The 21301-nt window shown below is 34.9% G+C and overlaps 1 protein-coding gene across 1 annotated transcript; it reads left to right on the top strand.

Moving 5' to 3' along the window:
- The first annotated feature begins 3309 nt into the window (after positions 1-3309).
- Positions 3310-19276, top strand: LOC124368289. Its single transcript, XM_046825563.1, has 5 exons — positions 3310-3313; positions 4053-4181; positions 8437-8629; positions 11959-12077; positions 19138-19276. The coding sequence occupies exons 1-4, from the start codon at positions 3310-3312 to the stop codon at positions 12035-12037; spliced, it is 405 nt and encodes a 134-aa protein (XP_046681519.1). The 3' UTR covers positions 12038-12077; positions 19138-19276.
- The last annotated feature ends 2025 nt before the right edge of the window (positions 19277-21301 follow it).

Here is a 21301-nt window from a genome sequence, read left to right as displayed (position 1 = left end):
AATCAACCCACAAGGAATAACAACTGTCTGGATAATATTTTTCACAGATATTGAGACATCTGCTTATGAGTACAAAGTTGTATGCCCTGACATAGCAGATCATGAGGGTGTCGAGATGGAAATAAAATGTAATTGTTTGCTGGAAGTTGCGCCCAAAGAAACTCCTGCAGTAAAAATGGTTAGAAACATTTCTGTAAATAGCATTTTGTATTTTAAATTTTGCTTAAGTGAAATGAACTGGCTAGAACTTCTCAAGTGCAAAACAATGACAGCAGAAACCATGTTTGACCAGTTCTTCAACAAGTTTTTAGAAATATTCAATGATTGTTGCCCTTTGAAGTATGTAAAAGCTAAAGCTCATACCGTGAAGAAACGGTCTATTAAATCACATCTTGCGTGGTATACTCCGGAGCTGGAAATTTTAAGGAAGAGGGTGATGGGTTACCGAACAGTTTTCAAAACTACTGGGAGCGAACAGGCTCTTAGGGCCTATAAGGAGATCAGATGTCGGTACAGGAAATCAGTAAATCAAGCCAAACTAGTAGCCAATGTCAACTTTATTGAGTCTGCGAGCAACCCTTGTCAGGCAGCCTGGTCTCTTATAAAAAAGAAGACATCCCCAGCCGTAAACGAGACAACAAACATTTCCGCTGATGAGTTCAACAACTTCTTCATCGAGTCAGTACACGCTACCAAGGCTGCGGAGTCACAACCTGTTGCGACTTCAAGCCACTTTCTGCGGAACATCGTGCAACCTCAGCAGCAACTTCATTGGGAAACTGTATCTGAAAAAGACTTGTTGTGTACAGTGAATAAAATGAAGTGCACCAAAAGCAAAGATGTATATGGCCTGTCTAGTTATATTTTGAAAATGGTGATTAGTGAAATAATGCTGCCTCTTATGCTGTGCATAAACGCTTGCCTTAAAGAGGGTGTGTTTCCTACTTCACAGAAAGTGTCCAGAGTTGTGCCGGTGTTCAAGAAGAATGACAGAAACCAGGTCTGTAACTACCGTCCTGTATCTCTTGTGCCTTGTATTGGTAAAATCATAGAACATGTTGTACATAGGCAATTGTGTACCTTTTTAAGTGAGAATGATATTTTTTCAAACTCACAATTTGGTTTCCGTAAAAATAGATCGACAGTTGATGCCCTTGAGTCCTTAATTTCAAAAATGTTACAGGCTTTCGAAGACAGACGCCTTGCTCAGATCACAGCTTGTGATCTGAGTAAGGCGTTTGACTGTATTGACCACCAGATTCTTTTGGAGAAACTTAATTATTATGGTGTTTGTGGTCACCAATTAGATTTCTTTAAATCGTACTTACTTGGAAGGTCGCAATATGTAGATAATGGTAAGGATCAATCTAAAAAAGTTGAGGTAAATGAAGGTGTGCCTCAGGGATCTATATTAGGCCCAACATTGTTTCTTTTGATTATGAATGATCTGCCAAATAATATTAGTCGATCCTTTACCGCTATGTTTGCGGACGACACTACTTTTTTAAGTGTTGACAGTGATGTAAATAGTCTTTCATTAGTAGTAGAAAACACCATGAAGCAAGCAGTAGATTGGTTTGCAGCAAACAGTTTAACACTGAATCAGGGCAAAACCCAAAATCTTTTATGTAGCTTAAAAAATAGTGTAAGCCTAGGCCATATTGAATCCATCACAGAAATTAAAATATTAGGAATAATAGTAGATAATAAGTTAACTTGGACTCCCCAAATAGAATCAATGTGCACAAAGTTAGCCAAAGTAATTTACTTGCTCAAGAGTCTTTCTTCCATGTTACCATTACAATATTTACGTATAGTTTATTTTGCCTTTTTTCATTCTGTGATATGTTATGGTGTTCTCCTGTGGGGAAACAGCAGTCATGTAAATAATATTTTATTGCTCCAAAAGAAGGCCATTAGGATTGTTACCAAATCTCTAGTCAAAGCTCATTGCAAACCCCTTTTTGTAGATAGTAGAATTTTAACTGTGATAAACCTGTATATATTTGTCTGTGTGGTAAATGTGAAAAATAACTCAAATTTAGTTTCCGTACATAGTGATGTTCACAATCATGACACTCGCAATCAGTCTAAGGCAGTAATCCCACTTTGCAGATTAAGTAAGAGTACAAATAGTTACAATGTTGTTGGCCTCAAGTTGTACAATAAACTACATATTGCATCCAAGTCCTTACCTCTTAGTCTATTTAAGGTCAGATTTCACAAATGGTTAATTGCTAACCCTTTTTATGACTTAAAAGATTTTTTAAAGTTTGATAATATTATAATTTAACTAGGGCCTACTTGTTATATAGACTATTATTTTAGGCTACTTATGTTTCATACATTTAAATTATTGTAATAGCCTAACTTATTGTTACAAATTGACTATGTCTATCACATTTTTGTAATGTTTAATGACAATAAAGAACTTATGACTTATGACTTATTGTTAAATTTTTGGAATGTCCAAGTATCCACTCATTATTTTAAAATTTACTATCTACAACCGTAATAATTGTAACATGGGCACTTAACTTATGTAAATATTTGCCTACAGCAAGCTGCTCGACAGTGATCATATATCCTGACAGAATTGTACCCTGAAGACCACGGAGATTCAAGCCCCAACACGGCGAACATCTACCAGCTCAAACAGGTGATTTGAGTTTAAATTCCTATGGATAATTAAATGTTATCATTTCAACAGGCGTTTTTCACAATATTTTTGGTTATTAAAATGCAAATCTCTCTAAATCACAATATCATTATTGAGTTAGATAGATCACGTTATCAAGAGAAACTCTGTATTGAACTAAGTGAATGTCTTGGATAGGAAGAGCAGACTTACCTTTTCCAACTTGGAGAGTGAGTACTCTTGAGAAAAGATTAAAAATAATATAAATTTTGTACTCACTGAGTACTTCATCAACCCATAAGATTGTTGTTTTTCGATTTTGAAATGTGCAGTGCCAAAGATAAAATTCAATCCTGGTAATACTTTCAATAATGTTTTTATATAGAAGAATTCCTATATAGAAAAGGTACTTTTTGATAAGTCCATCCAAAGTCAAGGAGATGAGAGTACTTGTGTGTTTAAAAGTTATTTTCAGTTAGTAGCATTTCATTCGACAACTGTCACGAAAGTTCAGCCATAATGTATTGTTTAGGACTTGTTTTAATCATCGTAAGGTCCACAAATATGCATTTGCTTCTGGACCATTTGTTTAAGATCCTGTCAGTTGGGCAACTCTGGAACAAGTTGATAGTGTTAATAAGTTTTGAAACAATTTGATTCAAAATGAAGATATGCGTAATAATTTTGTGAAGGGAGGTGGAGTATACCCCATCAGAAGCATTGAAATTCATCTAAGAAATCAACCACAACGTGGCGAAATGTACAATATCTTGTTTTAAAACTGGAGTTTTCATCACTTCACCTTGAAGATTACAAGGCTTTACTATTGTGAGGTGAGGCATTGCTTAAATATATGTTGAGAAATCTACAGATGTTACAGCAAAAATTTTTCTTTAACATCTGTAACACCCCAGATATGTACTAATGTGATTTTTAGCCACATATGTGCTGTAGGGTTAATGGTTCTCATATTTTGAAATGTTGAAGTTGGAGCTTGTATTGGCTAATCTTAATTTATTCACTACATTGAAAACACCAACCAATACTAATAACTTTTTATTTTTGTGAGGCCTTTCGATAGCAAGGCTATCTTCATCAGACACATAAAAAAAAGAAGAACTTCTCATATTTTGTTTAAAATTATTACTAACACTGACAAAGTAATACTGTTGTGAAGTGCCAATGTTAAAAACATAACTAGGATTAAACGCAATTTTGCACTAATCAAATTTATATACATAGTAATAACTAAACCAAAGCCAATTCATTAGGAGAAAGGTAAACTCGATTCAATGTGTTAACTACAATTACTGTTGCGTGTTTGGTAGGTGGGTATCGACAGTTTCAATTCAGCGCAGCTGGGGCTAGCATACGTTTGGGCGCAACGCATGGCTGGTCTCAACTTTGCCTTAAGTACTGGAGGGGAGAGGTCTGTGGTGCCCAGCCAGCAGGTCAGCCAACTGTTTTTTACCAGAAGCTATAAAGGCTATCAAGCGTCGGCTGCAAGCCCGAATTTCCCTCTGTATCCAGCTGCAGGCGTTAGGTGAGTTGTAAAATCGTCAACATCTTTTTAGAAAATTAACAAATTGTGTAGAAAATTTCAAAACAAAAATGTATTGCTAACAAATTGTCATCTGTGATTGGTTGTATTAGTTAGTTGCAATCATCTGTTGAAATCAAAGCACCTGTGTAATGTAAAGCATAAGTCAATGTACCTTCTTTGTTTCTTATTCTATATCAGTCTATACAATCAGGTATCATTATAGTTACATTAAGATCATTTTTATTTGTCATCACGTATCCTAAAGCAGTTTTTAATCTAGCTCTAGATGTTAATTTTATGATTGTCATTTTGAAATAGAAAAGAGTTAAACACTTATACAAAGTGTTAGGTCCATATTTATAGTTTTTATGGATATATACAGAAAACTATGTATTTTATAATGCATACTTATAAGATGTTTATTCCCCTTAAACAGTCCCTTCTTATTGTGTCATCAGTTCAATAACTAATGATAAAAAGGTCTTAGATATTTGAAACTTGGTTTGTAGATTCACCTTGAGCCAATGACAAAATCTATTAATTTGGGTTCAAAATTAAAGGTTAAAAAATTAAATTTGTACTATGATGCTAACAATTAAAACACAGAATAAACAATTTTGTAAACATATTAAGTAAACTGTGGAAGTTAATTATATTATAACATTAACTTAATGATGCATTATGTAGCTATGGTTGGGAAGTACTGATTAAAAGCAAATGTTGAGTTTAGCTCCATTTCACCTTCTGCGTAGTGCAGCGTCTAAAATCTGACATTCTCACATCGTTGTCTGAAGAGATCCCTAAAAATTCGGTGACAAAGAAGCTCAAAATGAACCTTTGCATTATTTCGACATCAGAGATACCTAGCTCACAAAATCAAGTGTAATGTAGACAAAGAGGTTTCCTCATTGTTTCATGTTCTCTATCGTACTACTGATGATACAATTTCAGATTCCAGGCAGTGCTCTAAGCGTAAGGTGAAATGGAACTGAACTCAACATTCGAACTTGACTATAGTTTTAACCAACACATTGATGAAGCTACTTTGTTGGGTTGGTTGGTTTCATACAAAGATGGTCAGCGGGTTTTAAACTGATAATTACCGTCAGCTCGGTAAAAGATTTTTTTTAAAGTTTTGACAGGTCCTTTCGTACTCTGTTGTATAGGTTTATTTTTATATAAGAAACACAGTTATGAATTTAGTTATTACAGTTCATGGATCATCATCATCATCGTCAGACGTTTCCGTTCTCACGGGTCGTCGTACACAGCCTCCTCCACTTTAGTCTATCGTTCCAGGTCTCCTCTTCATCCACCTGTATTTTCTGTAGTCCCCTTCTCTCTATATCTTTCCACACTTGGTCCTCCCATCTTCCTCTCGGTCTTCCTCTTGGTCTTCTTCCTCCTTCCTCCTTCTCCAGTGCTATTCTAGGCATTCTATTATCTCCCATCCTCTTCACATGCCCCATCCACTGTATTCTTCTTCCTTCCATTGTCTCTTGCAGTGAAACTACCTTCAATCTTTCTCTAGTTATTTCGTTCCTTATTCTATCTCTTCTTGTAGTCTTCTCTATCCCTCTTAAAAATCTCATTTCTGCAGCTTGCAATCTGCTTAAATCATTTTTAGTCCACGTCCACGTCTCTGCTCCATATAATAAAATTGGTTGGAAATAAGATTTATACATCAATACTTTTGATTCTTTCCCAATGTTCCAACTCCACACAATCTTCTTTACCATATTGAAAAACTTTCCACTCTTCCATATTCTGTTTCCTATCTCTTCTCTTATTGTGCCCCTATCTGTTATGATACTTCCTAAATAACAGAATTCCTTCACCTTTTCAAGTCTTTTTCCTTCAACTAACACGTCTTTGTTATTTCCATCCCTTCTCTCTACTTTCATTACTTTACATTTTTGTATGTTCATCTCTAAACCATATTTCTTCGCCACTTTTGCCCATTTGTTTAACTCTCGTTCTAACTCTTCTTCCCTATTTTCCCATATCATTATGTCATCCGCATATGCTATTGTCTTAAGTTTCTTCTGCTCCTCTGTTTCCTTGTACTTCTAGAATAATTTCATCCATTATAATATTGAAAAGGAAAGGTGACAATATGCTTCCCTGCCTTACTCCTCTCTCTGTTTTAAAAGTATCTGTATATTTTTCTTCAATTCTTACCCTGTTTTTACATATGCCGTACAGGTTCTTTATTCTTTCTACTATTCCCTCACGCAATCCTCTCTTTCTCATACTCTCCCATATCCTTTCTCTCAGTACCTTATCATATGCCTTCTGTAGGTCTATAAACGCTACCATTGTATCTTTTCCGTATTCCCACCTCTTTTCTAACACTTGTCTCATCACAAAAATAGCATCCACCGTTGACCTACCTTTCCTAAAACCACATTGCTCCTCTCTTCCTGTTTCTTCCAGTACTGGTCTAATTTTCTGCAACAGTATTTTTTTCATAAATTTTTTGTGTATGGCACAACAAAGTTATTCCCCTGTAATTCTCGCATTTTTGCTTATTGCCTTTCTTAAAAATCGGCACTATTATTCCCATTTTCCAGTCTTCTGGTATCTTCTTTTCCTTCCAAATCACTCTCATCACTCTGTACAACCATTGAATTCCCAATGGGCCCGCCGCCTTTATCATCTCAGCCGTCAGCTCGTCTATTCCCGCAGATTTCCCCTCTTTCATCTCTTTAACCGCTTTTTCCAATTCGCACATACTAAAATCCTCTTCATCTTCTGTCTCCTCTGTCATATCTCTTCTTTCCTCTTCATTTTCTGTTCCTTCCAGTAGTTCCTTAAAATACTCTTTTCCACGTCTTCAAAACCTCTTTCTCCTCCCATTTGATTTCCCCTGAAACATCCACCACCTTAGTCAACATTTCTTTAGGTTTCGTCTTGTTCCTTATCACCCCATAAAAAATCTTCTTATTTCCTTTGAAGTTTGATTTCAGTTTTTCTTCAAAATCCTTCCATGTCCTCTCCTTTGCCTCCTTCATCATCTTTGCTGATGCCCTTGCAAGTCTCTTCCATTTATCCCTCTTTTCATTTGACCTATCCTTAAACCATTCTTGCCAAGCTCTATTTTTGTTTTTAACTGCTTCACCAATTCTTTCATTCCACCAAGGGGTCTCTTTATCCCTTCTTTTACCTGAAGTTCGTCCACATGTTTCTTCTGCAGCTTTGACTATAGCATTCTTGAAATTTGTCCATTCCTCCTCTCCTGTTTTGACCTCCCCCTTGGGTATCGTTCCTCTAATGTTATTTACAAACTCCTCTCTAACTTTCGTATCTTTTAACTTCCATGTCTTGATTCTTGTTAGTCTTTTGCATGTATCCTTTCCAAACCTCATTCTTTGAAAATCAGCTACCACCAGCCTGTGATCTCCTCCCATACTTTCACTGGGTATAACTTTTACATCTGCCATGTATGGCTGCAGGCATTTCCTCACTAATATATAATCTATTAAACTTGGCTGTTCACCATTCCAATTGTATCTTGTGTATTTGTGGCTACCCCTTTTCTTGTTCCAGGTGTTCCCTATCACTATATCATTCCTTAAACAAAAATCCAGTAAATTTTCTCCTTCTAAATTCCTTGTTCCTACTCCATAACATCCCATTACCTCTTCATATCCTTGTCTAAACTTACCCACTTGTGCGTTAAAATCCCCAATTATTATTGTTCTCTCTTCTTTTACTTGTCTTTCCAGATCCTCTTCAAACTCTCTCTTCTCATCGTCCGTGCATCCTGTTTGTGGTGCGTATACCTGTATTATGTCCATTATCTCCCCCTCCATTCTGACCGTAACCTTAATAATTCTTTCACTTACCACATCCACTTTCATCACTCTGCTTGTCATCTTTTTGTCCATGACTATAGCTACTCCATTTCTTCTTCCAATTTCTCCTCCAGACCACCAAATCCTGTATCCCTGTCCCACTTCTCTACTTCCACTACCTTTCCACTTTGTTTCACTGATTCCCATGGGAATCAGTTCATGGATATTCCATGTAATTAAAATTTAGGTAGATAAAAATTATAAATACTGCTTTTTTTATTGAATAATACACCTGCTTTCTTTAGAATTAAATGATCTATTATTAATAATAATAAAAATTAGCAAGTACAGTCACGTGGCGATGTTGATATATAAACTGTTGGGTGCTTTATGACACTGGGACTGAACATCTTAGATAGACAATTCATGTATATTGTTGTTGTGTTCATGTGTGACAGAGGGTGGGAAACTCCCGAACATCCCTGAGGTGAGGTCGTGTTTCCCCCAGAAGCTGCTGACAGAGTTAACCCACTGGAGTGCACTGAGCTGGACTGCTTACCAAGCGCTGGGCTTCACACAGCAGCAGATCACCAGGTGCTGTGTCTCAGAGCGGGACAGGTTTTACAAGGGCAACCCTCACCAGAGACAATGGTGAGTGCGATGCAACTAATTGTTTCAGAAATGGCTGAATATATTTATTTATTTATTACGATTTGGTTTTTTAGTGGTGGAAAAGCCCCATTTAAGAAACACTACACTAGGGTGGGCCTTAGCCAGACAAATGAATGTAGACTCTGCAGAGAAGAGGAGGAATCAGCAGAGCATATTTGGTTAAATTGTCCTGCCATTTCAAAAATTCGGAAAAGATTCCTGGGAGCATATCTCCTCAGCCCCAAGGATATCAGAGAACAGGAGCTCTCAAATCTGATAGGGTTCTGTAAAAGTCTCAGATTTTGAGGACAAGTTTAAGTAAGGGAGGTGCAAAGATCCTTTTAGGACTAAGCACGTGACAAACCATCCTTTTCCCTCAAATTAAAAAAAGAAACACTACATCTCTGGGTAAATTGACTTTAGAAACCAGCGGATGAAATATTTTCTGTCCAAACTGTTCCAAGAAGTAGGTAGATTTTGTGGCTTCTGAAATATTATTAATTTATTCTTCATGGGTTTACGTGTACCTCAATATCTTGGAAACCGTCTGAGATACAAAAAAGGTTTATTCAATCTTATATTCATTCCAGAATACATTTTGCCTTTTCTCTACATTCATTAATAACACAGTTGTTATTTTTTAAGTTTTAAATGGTTTGCCATATTGAAACAAAATGGAGTGCTAAGCTGGCCAACAAACTTTGTCAAGATATTTAAAACGTACATTTTTGTACCAAGTTTGAACTTCTTTCAGCATTCCTATCGAAATTAGTTTTGTTCCCTGCGCATTTTAGGAAAATATTTCCCTAATGGTATCAAGAGTACAATAATAATTGTAAATAATATTTTAGTTAAATTTTGAAACCTTTTGTGTGAAAATGGTGTAAATAATAAAAATAGAAATAGTGTATTTTGTAAAATTGTCATTCTGGAAACTCCACCAAATGATCATCATTGTCTGGGATAAAAACTTTGGTGCGTTAGATCGCACAAATTATAAGTATGTTCTATGTTACCGTCAAGAAGTGTATAGTAAATTATGATCGGAATTTAAACAATAATTCATATAAACATTACTACTTGCTCAATTGGTTGAAACTTTTTGTGTGTTCGTACTTACTTACATAGAACCTACCTACCATCAAGACAATAGAGAAAGTGTTTTGTTTTATTAACAACCATAACAAAAAGTCCATTGCATATAGTGACTTCAATTTTTCATTTTTATCTCTTGGCAAGAATGCTGAATTCTTTATAAATCTCTGCCAGACTTATGGGTTTTACATGACAATCTGAGAACCCACCAGACTGAATAATTTTTTAGACAAAGTCTTTACTTCTGAAGCAGAGGACTTGGATTCAAGGGTCATTAATTTCTATATTAGTGACTGACCATCTAGGACAGCATTTCACATATGTTAGTTTTTATGTATGTTAGTTTGGTTAATAAATAAACCAAATAGGCTTATACATAGTAGTTGTAGAAATTTTATTTAAGACAGTTGTACATATCATTGATAGTATGTATATTTTTAAGTTTCTTCTTTCCAAGCAAAACTGGAACTAAGTCTTCTGTTCAGAGAATGCTGAAGCTTGTTTTGAAGAATATGTAAATATTTTGAAATTTAATTTCAATACCTGTTTCTCAAAGCGTGTAAAAGAGAACCTCAGATCTAATATATATAATCATAGTAAAGGTGAGTTAAATTAGTATACACCTGATATAGGTTTAATTAAAGATAGGCTATCTTTTCTGTATGAGCTTACTAAAAGGAAGCTTACATATCTTTTACCTGTACCACCTTAAAAGATATGTACTGTAGACAAAAACTTACTACAAATTAAAAATAAAAGACGCAAAAAAGTATCAAATGTTGAACACATAAATAATTTTTCAAAACAGATTAAAGAGCTATGGAAAGTTGCAAATAAAAGTAAAAAAGTAGATATAAGTGTAAGCAAACTAAAGCCATACGATTTCAACTAATTTTTCATAAATGTTGGTAAAAATGTGAAAGAAACCCTAGTAAAATATAAAATTTCTGTACATAATAGTTACTTCTTCGCCTTAAATTTGATTAATGGAGAAGATTTACTAGAAATAGTAAAACAAATGTCTTGCAAAAATAGTAAGGATCACTATCTATGGTTTCTCTAATAGGCTTCTGAAAATGTATTGTAACTTATTTGTTACTCCTTTGATACCTTTAATTGATATGTGCATTACACAGGGAAGGTTTCCCAAAGTTCTAAAAGTTACAACAGTTTTTCCAAAAAGGGAATAAAAGATGATTTTAATAACTATTGGCCCATTACTATCATAGCTACACTTTCTAAGGTTTTAGAACTTGTATTGGCAAACAATAAATAAATTATTTTGTACCGAATGACAATAACACAAGGGGGTGGTGACTTCTGAGGTCGTAGTAATAAATACTCGAATTGCAAAGTTTACTTATAAGTTCAATTTAATTAATGAAACTTACAAGCACCACTTTTAGTTGGTAAATTAAATGTATGCCTTGCCACATTGCTGCCAATTAGAGTACAAGAACTAAAAATATATATCTGATAGGTGGGCCTAAAATATCCAATGTTCTATGGAATTATGCCTACGATATTTTACTTTATAAAACTTTAAGATTTTACTTCCCTTTGCAATATGTAGACTCACAACCCGGGCGTCGGCGTCTTGGCATGAGACATTGAAGCTGTAGTCTAAGAAGGGTTATTTCTAGTCGGTAATTACCAGAAGAGGAGTAGAAGTTATGAAAGTGGTAGCCATCTACTCAAATAATACGTGAGCTCGCGGACATAGCACGCGAGGTGAAATTGGTCACGTAGTTGGGCTGCTACAAAGGGTTACAATAAAATATTCATACGCGTGCCAATTAGGTAGTTAGTCCGCTGATAATTTAGTTCCGGAACATTGGATAAAAAATAATATTAAGTTGTACTGGCTAACTAGGTTGTGAAATGTTGCATTGTATAAAATGGAACTAACTAACGGTACAATTTTGAACTTAACAAGTTAATAAGTAATTATGAGTTTGGCTTCAGGAAAGGATTGTCAAGCATACATGCATGTTGGTGAAGTTTTAGATTACTTTGAGAGAAGGAACCTTGCTGCGGTCACCTTCTGTAATCTCAACAAGGCCTTCGATTGTGTTTCTCATGAGATTCTTCTGGACAAGTTGTTCAGAGTATTTATGTTCTGAACAGCATTGCTTTGTAATGATTTAGATAAGGATAATCTCCAACAGTTAATATAGTTTATGTTGCCTGATGGAGTGGTTAATATTTACATGTTTAACTGTTTAATGTGACAGCTCGTCTGACTATGGCCGTTGCCATCAAGAACAGCTATCCACAGTTGCCACCCGTGTTCTCGTTACAAGCTGCCTATGAGAACAGGACCATCCAGGCTACAAATAATGATTCTATTCGGGTAAGAGCATTATTTTTTTGTTTCTTGAAATTAAAACTCCCTAAAATTCAAATCACATGTTCTGTAGAACGGTTTACCAAACCATAACAAATTGGTACCGATTTGCTCCAAAGTTGAAGAAATAATTATTTTTTAAATAGGCAATTCAAATTATTTTTATTTATTCTAATTGGCTTAAAGTTAGTGAAGAATATCAAGAGAGGCTCAACAAATTTTCTGTCTGTCCGTACAATACCTCAAGAATCAAATGAACTAAGACTTGATAGTTTTTATGAAGCTTAATTTCTATGCAATATCGAGTTCGATGTTGTTACAAGTTACTCAATGGATTTGGCGAAGTGTTAGCGAAAATTTTTACTTTGTCTTATGGGTAACCATGATGGCAACAAGACAGTCACAGAATAATAACCTTTAACTGAGTCAAACTGAGTGAGTGCAGTTACAGTTGGTGCTTAAATATTTCACAGTTATTGGACTGGTTTTAAGGTTTGTTTGGTGCTAGGTTCAACTTGAACTAATCAGAGAAGTTTCATTAAACATAATGGATTGATTAATGTAATAATTTTTGAAGCAGACTATTTAATAACAAAAACTTGTTTAAAACTTAGTTACCTGTTAAAACCACATGGTTGGAAGAACAATTTCTAAAACCTGGCTGTATTTATAAGAAGATAAATAAGAAGTTTTTAACCTATGGAAAACAGTTTTATATATATAACTGCACATTTACACATTTTAAATAATATAAACATGGCTAAAGCTTAACACTGCTATTTCTTGCTGTATTAATCACTTGCTTGACTGGAGCAGTTTCCTGTTGAGAGCTGTATGACCCCCACCACTGACTACCCACTCTCAGCAGCTGTTTTTAATGTCTGCAGACCACCTGTTGTCAGCTGTTTTATTGTTGTTTACATTGCAGACTGTCTGCATTGCACAGTCCTGTCAAGTGGATTGATTGACTACTCTGTTTACAGCAGCAATATTCTCAAAATGTAAATTAATTGAATTGAAGTGAATGTAATAATTATTCACAATAAACTACTTGATTATACTTAATATATTACAATCAAAGAATTAATTGAGCGCAATTAATCTGAGCTGTAACAGTTGTTTGTGCTGCTGTTTTCATTGTTGTTGTAATGCCCCAAATGATAGGACAATGTATTTATCTTGGTCCATTTTATTTCAATTGACCAACATTTTAATGTTAATGTCAATTGTACTATTGGCTAACACACAATGTCAATATATCCCTGTGGCACATGTGTTGTAGGAGCCAATTTCCTGATAAACACCACTTCACAATAAATAATAAATTAAATAGAAGCATCAGTAACACAGTTATCTTTACAATGGATGGGAAAACAACAGTTTTTAGTGCAGTGACCTGGTGTTTGCCAAAGTTAAGGGGGTGTGCACACTGGCCTGCTACTGTTAATGGCATAATAACCAAAGTTAATAGCAAATCTCTAAAATACAGTGTCATATTTTTTGGAACCTCAGAAACCGCCACGGTGAAACAAAATGATATATGTCTCTATCCGAAAATGTACAAAGATTGGGGCAGAGGAAATCAGACAATCATAGAAATTATAAATTTAATAAAGGCCTTGAGGAAGCCGAAATGAATTTCAATCTAATTAAAAACACTATCTCTATAATGACTCCAAACAGACATGACAGTAGTCTACAGTCTGAGCTTGAAGAAGCATGTTTTTTCTGACTCCTTGCCAAAAATTCTCCTCAAATGATGGATGTAAACATTCTCCCTCTTTAACAGAATAGTACAAAACTCATTGAAAACTCACTGATTGAATTAGAAAGTATTCTAGTTGATAATTAATTTCTTGGAAAATGCAAACAAGGAAGAAGATAATCTACAAATAGCTGCCAAGATAGGATCAGCTCTTCTAGAGAAAAACAAGCTCTTGGAAGAAAAAAAATATTAGATTGGAAGCCATGTTGGGAACCATGGAAGAAAAAAATAGAACCTCTGGAGGAAAATGAACAAAGGCATTTAACCAAGATAGAAGCCCTCAGTGTGGAACTAACACATTCACTGTCCCAATTGTGCAAAGAAAAAACAGTTTCATAAAGAAATGCAAAAAATGTTTGAGGAGCAAGACATAAAATCACAACAAAACTATAGAATCATACTATAGCTAAGATAAAAAAATCTGGAGAAATCTCTTTTGACCCTGCAGAGATTAAATCAGATGACAAGAATGACCAAGAACCAAAGATAGACACCTCCACCCAAAACCTCCATAGACAATAGACAATAGACAAACTCTTTATTAACAAAAACATCAAGAATTGCAATTGGCGTCAAGTTTTACAAAGTATGGTTTCATAGAAGTCACCCCTCCACCTGCAACACAATCCTTGTCAGTGAACTCAGAGATGCTAATCCTTAAGAGGAGGCAAGACCAACTGGAGCAACAAATGTCAGCACTTCTATACAACACACTCACCTTCATCTAAATGAGTCTGGAAGAAATCCTACCTACTAACTTTATAGCATCTAAATCTACTCAACAATGCAAACATAAAGATGATCCTCTAGATTCTACCCTGAATAAGTCTATACCTCAGGGGACCAAAAGGAAATCAGGAGTTAGACGGGACGCAAAGGGAAAGAACCTCTTTAGTGTGTCTCTCCAAAGCTCAAAAATATAAAAACCACAACATGTGTAATTTAGAAGGATTTGAGATGTGTAACAATAATGCTAAAGCATCCACGGGGACTGAACCGCAATATTCCAAACATTGGTAACACCTTACAGATGACGTCTGTTTTGGACACACACAGAGTCGCTAAAGCTTCAGTAATAAAGCCTCCGATAAATGCAAGATCACGAATTAAAGATGAGAGTATAGAAGAGTTCTACACCACAAACATTGATTACTACATTTCGATCATGACAAACAATCAATTGCCGAATGCTGATTGCATTGAGTCTAATTCATTCACGCTCAATTCCCGGCCTCCTATAAACCAACAATCTCCATCTGAATCAGGCCAGCAGCGGAAGCCCCACCACGAGCAGAAGATGAACAGGACAAATATTTTTTAGACAAGACGGCCTCAGCCAATTTCAAAATGAAAACAGCTTTACCATAACCCCAATTGAACAAGGAACACTTCAAGATTCTCTACACCAAAAACTTTGACAGGCTCAGCAACAAAAATTGATATAATAACTCATCTTCTTCAACGACTTGAGCCTGATATTCTAATCCTCACTGAGCAATGGTCTGAGCAATGACCAGCTGCACAATACTAACCTGACTGATTATAACTTTGATTGCTGATTTCTGTCGGCAGTTTCATAAAAAAGGGAGGTGTGGGTATTTTCTGCAAAAACTCACTAATAACTCTATTGAAGTGAAGAGTGTATAGAGATGGTTTTGTGAAATGCCCCTTATAAGGATAAAACTTCAGGATCGGTGTCTGTACATTGCAGGTATTTTATAGAAACCAAGGCAACCTAGAGGAATCCCTTGAGATTATATCCCAATGCATACAAGTGCGGTAACCGATATGGAGGTGTCCGATAATTGTTATGGGGTGACATCAACATAGGACTGCCTAAACGTTAACAGAGACAACATGCTGTTTGGAGGATATATTGAGAGAAGCTGTGGTATGTTCAGAATTTCTCTTCCATCCACTTGGCATAACCCCTTTTTCATAATCATCAATAGATTGTGTGTGTACTAATGTAAAAGATGAAAACAATAACAGTGGAAGTTTTGGATGAGGGGATCTCTGACCATACGGCACAGCTCTGTACGCTACACACCACCAGCAGGTAAAACCAACAGCCCAGATGACTGAAAAATGACAATTTTCTGAAAGGAAACATGAGGGGACATTAAAATAAAACTACAACAAGAATCATGGGAAGATCTGATTACTGCTATAGATGCAGACACAGCCTACAATTATTTGTTTAGTAACACCTTGGGAATGATAATAAATTCTGCTTGCCCACTAAAAAAATCTAGAGTAAAAGGAAAAAGGAGAAATAAAATAACAGATGCTGAGGCTAAAAAGACTACGTAAAGTTTTTTACAAGCACAGCTTGTAATACAACACTACTGGTCAATTGATTCATAAGCAAGACACTGCCTCTAAAAAGAAAGCCTATGATTTAAGACTTAAAGAGTTAAGGCGTAAAGAAGTAACAGACAAAATTCCTTCATGCAGAAAATAAGTCAAAGGCCTTATGGGCAGTAGTAAATAATGAAAGGAAAACAAAAATATCACATAGTCCGAAGGAATTAATGGATCCAGTATTGGGGAAAATTACTGACTCTACCCAGATCGCTGATTACCTAAATTCTAGGTTTGTTACAGCGGCAGACAAGGCTCTAGAGGCTAATCCAAAACCACCCCTACTTGTACATGCTCAGAATAATGTTCCATCCTTAACACTCTTTCCTACCACTTCAGACCAAGTAATAAAGATCATATCTTCTTTAAAAACGAAATGTTCTTATGGAATTGACTTGGTATCTTCGAAGCTGCTGAAATTTTGTGTAATGGAACTGACGGACCCAATAACTCTACTGATAAACCGATCATTCGCAGAAGGGAGGTTTCCAACAAGGCTTAAATTGGCGAAGGTTATTCCCCCTTTTCAAGCAGGGTAGCACCTCTGATGCTAGTAATTATCGACCAATATCGCTGATATCAACAATATCTAAAGTTTTTTGAAAAGGTGGCCCTGACTCGTCTTGTTACTCACCTCCTGGAAAATAATTTACTAACTAATCAGCAACATGGTTTTATCAAAGGACGTTCTACGTCAACCGCTATAGTTAGTCTAATAGAACAAATTACACATTATTGATCAACTTGAAAATGGCAATACCTGTGCATCTGTTTTATTAGACTTTAGTAAAGCATTTTGACAGCCTTGATCATAAACAACTCCTAACAAAACTGAAAGCTCTTGGAATTTCTGGAATTTCAGCGAGTGGTTTGACAGCTATTTGACTGATAGACAACAACGGTTCAGCTGGTTCATTATCGGACAATGGTATGACTCGTTCGGTGAGATCTAGCCTGCTAACAAACTCGAGAGGCGTACCTCAAGGCTCTGTACTGGGGCCTGTTTTATTTGTACTTTTTACAAATGACCTGCCTAAGTATCTGCAAGAATTTGCTACCACTATTATGTACGCGGATGATACTGTCTGTGCTTTTATTAAGTAACAAGGAAAACAGAGCCACTTGAAGTGTCAACGTACATAGCACTGAATGTAGCCACTCAGTACTGCCATCAGAACAGCCTGGTACTAAATGAAACAAAATCGCAACATTTAATAATGGGAAGACGAAAAGCTTGAAGCGGGAACTCTACCTAACATAGATAGAGTAGAAGCTGCCAAGTATCTAGGTGTTATAATTGACACAAGTCTTAATTTGGACCTCTCATGTTGACAGTCTCTGCAGGAAAGCTAAGTTCTGGACTTTATGTAATCCGAAGAATAAAGACAATTAGTGATGTGCAGACGGCAAAAATTGTGCTTATTATGCACTTTTTTGAAAACACATCTTCGCTATGGTATTTTAGTTTGGGGTATATCTAGTTCATTAAATATACATAAGAACCCTAATCTTTACAATAGAAGTGCATACGAACACTAGCTGGGTTGCAGTCTAGAGACAGTTGTAGAGCTGCTTTTGTTGATCATTCAATTCTAACTGTAGTATCACTCTATATACTCAGTGTAATAACTTATGCCCATGAGAATAACTTCACCCCGTGGCCGTGACGTACACCAACACAACACTCGCTATGCTGCAAACTTCACTCTTCCCCAACACCATTCTGCTCAATTTGAAGAAAAGCCATCCTATATGGGAGCGAAGTTGTTCAACTGCCTGCCTGCTGACATCAAGTCCCAAGAAAACATAAAGAAAACATTGAAGAATTGGCTGTTTGAAACACCCATTCTATTCCATAAATGCATTTTTATCATGGAGAACTTTTGACATAAACATGTAATAATAATTGACACAACTAATATTTGTTCTTATAATGTGATGTTATATTTCTGACGCTAATGCCATTCTCTATGATTGTTGCAAATAAAGTACATTGTCTATTGTCTGTAATGAAATTTGAAAACAAACTGAGTACAACCATTGGAAATTTTAACATGAGACATGTGGCCAAATGTTATTCTGTTTCCCCCAAATGGAAACTTTTGTCTATTTGTTCCCTACAATGTACAAATAAATGTAAAATCAACAAAAAGAATTGTCAGTTTGCTGTAAAAAGAGATGAGTAATGAATGTTTTCCTACAAAACTTTCATTTTTAAGCATTATTAACTCTGTCAAAGGCACCAGTGTCCATGCTGCATATGACTCGTCCTTAGAACTGGTGATTGATACTTAAGAAATTAATTTTTTAATAATATTTGCAATAAACAAGCACAGCAAGCTGAGGTTGGTCGGCTTTGTGTCCACTACTTATCCACCCATTGGCCTTACAGTATGTTCACGCAGCTCCAGCAATGTGTTAGTTGTCCAATTTTAATACATAAAATGTGGGAGTTCTCTTATATTAGTGAAAAATATATTTTTTACATTATTACATTGCATATGTTTTATTATTATTTAATAAGCCTTATTAATTGTGGATATTAGTATTTTGGTCTATATTTGTTAATTAAAAACACATTTGTATAAAAAGTATATATTTTTTCCTTAAGTTAATGAATTGACCTAATGAAGGTAGCTAGTAGATAAGCTTGTCTGTTTTTTAAAATTTAACTCTATACATATGTAACAGATTCTGCAACCTCTTTGTTTCTGCAGTTTAACAACATTGGTTACTTCATACTGAATCTCTATACGATTGACTAATTGCCTGGTGGGCATGAAGAATCTCATTTATTTGTGCACTGTTCTAAAAATAAAAGAAACAAACTACTAGTCAAGTAAAATGTATGCTCTTCAATCTCATTAAAACTATGTTAACACTTGGCTTGTCCCCCCTCTTACAAAAATATTACAAACACAATATTTCTGTCCACAGGATATAGAGCGTGAGGTTAATGGCTACTTCATAGAGCTTATAAAGAAGACAAAGTCAGGACACAATCTGCTCACTGCGCAGATTTTGCGTCTAATTACAAACTTTGACATTCTTCTGGAAGCTTCTTCCAATCAGGATTTTCCAAGGGACAAGATATTTGTCCAGTCCAACAGGTAAATGACTGACAGGCTAATCAGGAAGCACTTCCGTGTGTATTTGTTAGAATAGCGCATGAGTGTAAATTACCCCAATAATTTCCATTCGGATTTGCAGTTAACATTACAACATAATCTTGGAATTGCTGGTAAGATAGCAGAATGCAGGTCTAAAAGGTTTTGTTCTTGAATTTAGTTAAATTAATGGAATGGGTTTTAATTGTAGAGATACACATAACACGCAAAATTTTTAATATTTTCAAAATGATTTCCATTTAATTGTATTTTAGGGTTTTATTGAGATAAAATAAACAATTTGGAATGTTTGACATCTTTTGTTGTAAACTACATTAAATTTTGTATGACATACATTAAATATATTTAAAATAATTAATAATGAAAACAATTAAATTTAAAATTTAGAACAACTCAAAAAATTGTTGTAACTTTCAATGTTAAAAAAATGGTGTATGCAATTTTATAATTACAAAATGTTTAAATTAATAAACTTTCAAATCTGACAATACATTCAATATTGTCATATGTTTAAAAATAATGCTAAAATCATTGTCTGAACTTATAAAACATTTAAGAAATGCTTCGATAAGATTTACGAAAGTACTTTTTTGTTAGTTTAAATGTGTAACACATGGCAAGAGTTGTTCCATCTTCAGACATGTAAAGTACGAAGAATATTTACAAAATTTCCAGATGAGTTGGTTCAGTGGTACATGTGCCAGACTGATAACCAACATTTACTAGTTCGATCCATAATGGAGTCAATGCTCGAGTTCTTGCTTCCTTTTAAAATCTAATGGACTGTTGCTATTAGACTGAATGCTATTAGGGTATTTGAAATGTTACAGATTACTTAAAATTCCTAAATTCTTGTTAAGAGGTCCTAAACTAATAAGTATTACATTTAAAAGAAATTTAGTGGTATTAATTCGTTATAAAATGACAATCGAGAATGTAGCTGAGTGCATTTAAATGCTTTTATATCTTACGTTTCTGTTTCAGGGGAAGAAATCGAGCGTGGCCGTTTAAACAATTGGACAGAGGAGAAGGGATATTCCATTTTACTCAACGATGAGCACTCCACATTCCTCGATTCTCACCATTACTTTGCCTACATAAATGTTCACTGCCCCTTTTGAGGCAAAAAAGCCATTGCTAATTAAAAAAAATATTTTCGAATAATATTTTTTCTTTTACATTTTGTGAGAATAAATTTTATTAATGACAGTTTTATTGTAAAACTATACAATTAAATGTTCACTGCCCCTTTTGAGGCAAAAAAACCATTGCTAATTAAAAAAAAATATTTTCGAATAATATTTTTTCTTTTACATTTTGTGAGAATAAATTTTATTAATGACAGTTTATTGTAAAACTATACAATTAAAAGTTTTTAAGAAGTTGGATTTTTTCTTGAAGAGGGGCAGTCCTATTGCATTATATTGTAGGTGTGTTCATTTCAATTATATTTTGCCCTAATTCTTTTTGCAATTATTTATTTAACCTACATATTGCATGAAATTGAAGATTAAAATTAGTTCCAGAACAATTCTTGCCAAGAATAATTATGTTGACAAATATAAAACACAGGTTACTAGGTCATCAGGATTATTTGCGTGTGTATACTACAGGCCACAACCTTCGACTGCTGGTTCAATGGGGAGTCCCAAAGATAACCAAGAAAACTATTTTCATAAATGATCAGGTATATGGAGATATTTAAGCAATAAAAGAATGTTATTGATTCTTCAAAATATACTTTTTTATAACTAGAGTATTAATACATAGAGAAGCAGACCACCAATCTATGATGTATAGCGGCTGAACCAAGAAACCTACCTACTTTGTTTTCACAAAACCCCCATATTTAGATCACAAAGAATTCATGACAATAATTTGTAACGCACAAAATGGCACTTCAAGGGTGGTGTTAAATTTTTGAAAAAGTTTTAATGTAAAGGTAGTCAAGATAATTCTATGGTATCAGTTAT

This window comes from Homalodisca vitripennis, chromosome 8 (genome assembly GCF_021130785.1).
Source record: "Homalodisca vitripennis isolate AUS2020 chromosome 8, UT_GWSS_2.1, whole genome shotgun sequence".
Taxonomy (NCBI): Eukaryota; Metazoa; Arthropoda; class Insecta; order Hemiptera; family Cicadellidae; genus Homalodisca; species Homalodisca vitripennis.
The sequence above is the reverse complement of the archived record's forward strand: the minus strand, read 5'-3'. Positions and strand labels throughout refer to the sequence as shown.

Coding starts and splice junctions, on each gene's coding strand:
- LOC124368289 (XM_046825563.1), top strand. Junction 4,182..8,436: donor TATCCAGCTGCAGGCGTTAG/GTGAGTTGTAAA, acceptor CATGTGTGACAG/AGGGTGGGAAACTCCCGAAC. Junction 8,630..11,958: donor AACCCTCACCAGAGACAATG/GTGAGTGCGATG, acceptor TTAATGTGACAG/CTCGTCTGACTATGGCCGTT.